The sequence below is a fragment of the Orycteropus afer genome, unplaced genomic scaffold, assembly GCF_000298275.1.
Source record: "Orycteropus afer afer isolate SDZICR_OR568_19922 unplaced genomic scaffold, OryAfe1.0 scaffold00354, whole genome shotgun sequence".
Lineage (NCBI taxonomy): Eukaryota > Metazoa > Chordata > Mammalia > Tubulidentata > Orycteropodidae > Orycteropus > Orycteropus afer.
In genome coordinates this window covers 2,762,301-2,765,988 of record NW_006921941.1, presented here as the reverse complement: position 1 = coordinate 2,765,988, position 3,688 = coordinate 2,762,301, and the positions used below count along the sequence as shown (strand labels likewise).

Genomic DNA, 3,688 nt, shown 5'->3' with positions numbered 1-3,688 from the left:
AATACTATGCAACGCTAAAGAATAATGTAGAATCTGCAAAACACCGCATAACGTGGATGAACTTGGAGGACATTATGCTGAATGAAATAAGTCAATCACAAAAGGATAAATATTGTATTAGCCTGTTATTGTTAAAGTCAAGGAAAGGTTTTTCTACGGAAGGAAATTTTCTTTGTTTGTTACCAGATAAGTATTGATTTGGGTGAAGAGAAGGGCAATGTACCAAATTTGAGTGATCAATATGGTGGCATTGAGGAAGAGAAAGACATAGAGAGGTGCATGAGAGGTACAGAGAACAAAGATGAACACTTTTGCACATCCAGAACTGCGTTGTTAGTGAAGGCAAACATGGGTATATGGGTGGATAGATGGGTGGATAGGCTGAACTAGTAGGTATGTCTGAAGCGGGGAGTGTACTCAAGAACATGTATAGGGTTGGCAGACAATGGTCCTATAAGTTTCTGTGTATGATCTGAATTCCCAAGTGTATAACAGAGCTGACAATGGGCAAGGTTGTAGTCACTACTTGGTCACAGCCAGCTACCCAGAGGGATCAAGGAGTTGAACCTGTGGGCTCAGCACCATAGTCGCAGGGGACATCAAGCTCAATTGGCATAACATACTACACAAAACATTGTTCTACCTCCTACTTTGACCAGCAGTGACTGGGATCTTAAAAGCTAGCGAGCTGCCATCTAGATGCAACGATGGGTCTCTCCTCGTCCAGAGCAAGGAAGAATGAAGAAAGCCAAAAATTCATGGAAATAATTAGTCCTAGTGACTGGTACACCATCTGATCTGCAGCTTATATGACTATGAGTCCAGAAGAACTAGATGGTGCCCGGCTACCACTGTCAACCACTTGGAAGGGAATCTATGTAGGAGATCCTGGATAGAGAGGGAGAACAATGTGGAACAAAACTCAAAGTCATAAGGAGGAAAAAAAAAAGGGGGCCCAAGTTTGCTGGTCCAGTAGAGCCTGGTGGAACCACTGAGACTATGGCCCCTAGCTGCCCTTCAGGTGTGGAATTGAACCCACACCTGTGGCTTCCAGCCAAACCAAAGACAGGCGTATGAGTTGAACATTTACCTGAGATAGACACATTCCTTGGAGAGAACAATCATGAGAGAAAGAAGGGCTGCTTATGCACAAGGAGACAAGTCAGAGGGCAGAAGTATATGGAGGGATGGACACAGGGAAGAGGTCACTATGGGGAAGAAGTGGGATGGAAGCTGTTGCTTTGGGGTAAATTGTAGTCAATGTCATGAGACAAAGTGTATGTGAACTGCTGTATGGAAAGTGAATTTGCTCTGTAAATTTTCACCCAAATCACAATAAAACAATAACAACAAAACAAAACAAAACAAAACAAAAAAGATTTACAGTCTTGGAAACCCAGTGGGGGTCACTGTGAATTGGAATCAACTTGATGGCAGTGAGTTTGGTTTTGATTTAACAAGGCCCCCTGCAGAGTGACAGCCTCACCTTTTGCTCTTCCCAGCCAGACTATCTGTAGTTCTTGGCCCATGCTCTATTTTCCCCCTCTGACTGCTTTTGTCCATGTTGTTCCCTCTGTCTGGAATATCCTTTCCCAGTTCTTAGCCTGGGTAACTTTAGTTCACTGCCAAGATTGACACAAATAGTACCTTTCCTGTGGATCCTCTCCTACTACCTCCACCCTCTCCACATTTACAGGGTTCTCTTTAGTCCGTTGCACACATCTCTCTCCCCATATTGACATAATATGGTGAGGATAATTCTCTCCAATTGGGCTGTCCTTTGGGTTTTCTGTCACTATATCTAGCAACTTTTGTTTTTGGTTCTCTTTCTACCCAGGGGCTCTACAGAAGGCAGGGTCAGCTCGAGTGGTGAACGTGTCTTCCTCTCAGCAAGTACATGGGTACATTGATGGGGAGCACCTGACAGGGGCTGGTGGACCTTTGACATTCAACCAGAACTATTGCTGCAGCAAACTGATGTTGATCTCATTCACTGCAGAGCTTGCTCGGAGACTTCAAAGGACAGGTAACTGCTTCTGGCATTCCCTACTCCTTTACTATATATAGTTCCCTGCCCTCCCAAGACAACCTTCCAATCTGTTACATCTCCCAACATGTGCTGGCCATAAAATACTCCCAATATCCCCCAACCAGCTGTTACTCCCCTCCATTTATCATCTGTGCACCCTATATTTTTCTCAACCCTGTCTTCACATCTCCTCTTAAGCCTTTTCCAACTCTCTATTATCCACAACAGTATATCCCAATACCAATACCATCCATCATATTCCTGCTAAAGCTCATCCAGCTCTTTCAAATACCTATCCCTCTTGACTGGCTTGGATACAACCTTTGGTGTAAGTTATGGAGCACTGCTGTCACTGGCACCACCTCAAAGTCTCTGGTTACCACTACAAAGCAGTCCTGGTAGTACCTTTTCTTCACTGCACACAGTATAACCAGACTTGTCCCTTGTTTCCCACATCCTCCTCTCACTTTACATCATACTTCTGTCCCACCTTCTCAGGTGTGACTGTGAACTCTGTGCACCCGGGTATTGTATATACAAACATCATGAGGAATTTACCTTGGAAATACCGCTTCCTGTTCTTGCTCTTCAGCTTCTTCATCAAGGTGAGTATGGCAGGAGCCAACTCAACCTGAAGAGGGTGGAACATGTTTCTGCTTCTAAGTGTGTTCCACAGCAGGCTAATACCTGACTGGGGTGACTTCTTTTTTTCTCGTCCCACTCCATGTCTCTACAGGATCCCAAGCAAGGTGCAATGCCAGTCCTCTACTTGAGCTTGGCACAGGAGCTGGATGGCATTTCTGGAAAATATTTTAACAGTTCCTGTGTGATAACTCTTCCCACTAAACCAGCTCAGGATCCTCAAGTGTCCAAAAGCCTGTGGAATGCCACAGCCCAACTAACAAACCTGGACAAGACTGACTGACCCTTGTTGAGCCCCCATCCTAACTAGCTACTCTCCCCTGACTCCTAACCTTCACTCTGATCATTCCTTTGTTTGCTGGCTTCAAGTATCAATCACCTTGTTGAGTTCAATGATCACTTTCTTTACCTGTTGGGTTAGTAGCATGAAAGCCCAAAATAGCCAGGGGACAGTTTCTGCTTCCACTTTATTGTCAGTTCTCTAACAGAAGCATTCATCCCTTGAGCATCAGGGTCTCCAGTTGTTACCAAGTCCCAAAACGTGGTGATGGGGAGTGAAACTCCTTCCAGTGACTATTAAGGGTACTGGTAAGAGGGGAAATTTCCACTGCCACCTCTTGGTTCCTAGGCCTGTGCTTCTTGGCTGTGGGAGAGACAGCACCATATAATGACAACACCTCATAGAGTGTTGTCTCCCAACTGGTGTAGTAACCGAGCCTGCAGATTGTCATTCTACCTTCCTATCAAACTAGCTTCTTTGATATGTCATGTAATAAAAACAGTGAATTGTATGGATATGAATTCATTGCTTTTTTTTTTTTTTTTTTGCTGGGGTCTTTGTTTGTATATATATGTATACACACACACACACAAATTTCATTTGCCAAAAAAAAATCTTGTTGGGATTGTAGTACATTTATAGGTCTATTTGGGAGAATTGACATCTTTAAGATACTGAGTCATCCTAACCATGATCAAGGTCTATGCCTACATCTATTTAAATCTTCTTATTATCTT

The 3,688-nt window shown here is 43.8% G+C and overlaps 1 protein-coding gene across 1 annotated transcript in view; it reads left to right on the top strand.

The window, feature by feature from the left end:
- The window catches only part of LOC103207127 (retinol dehydrogenase 12-like), a 23,636-nt gene extending 20,682 nt beyond the window's left edge, over positions 1-2,954 (top strand). Inside the window, exons 4-6 of the mRNA XM_007952672.1 lie at positions 1,838-2,026; positions 2,528-2,634; positions 2,766-2,954. Coding sequence (XP_007950863.1) covers positions 1,838-2,026; positions 2,528-2,634; positions 2,766-2,954 — 485 coding nt within the window. The remainder of the gene's footprint in view (positions 1-1,837; positions 2,027-2,527; positions 2,635-2,765) is intronic.
- Positions 2,955-3,688: the final 734 nt, after the last annotated feature.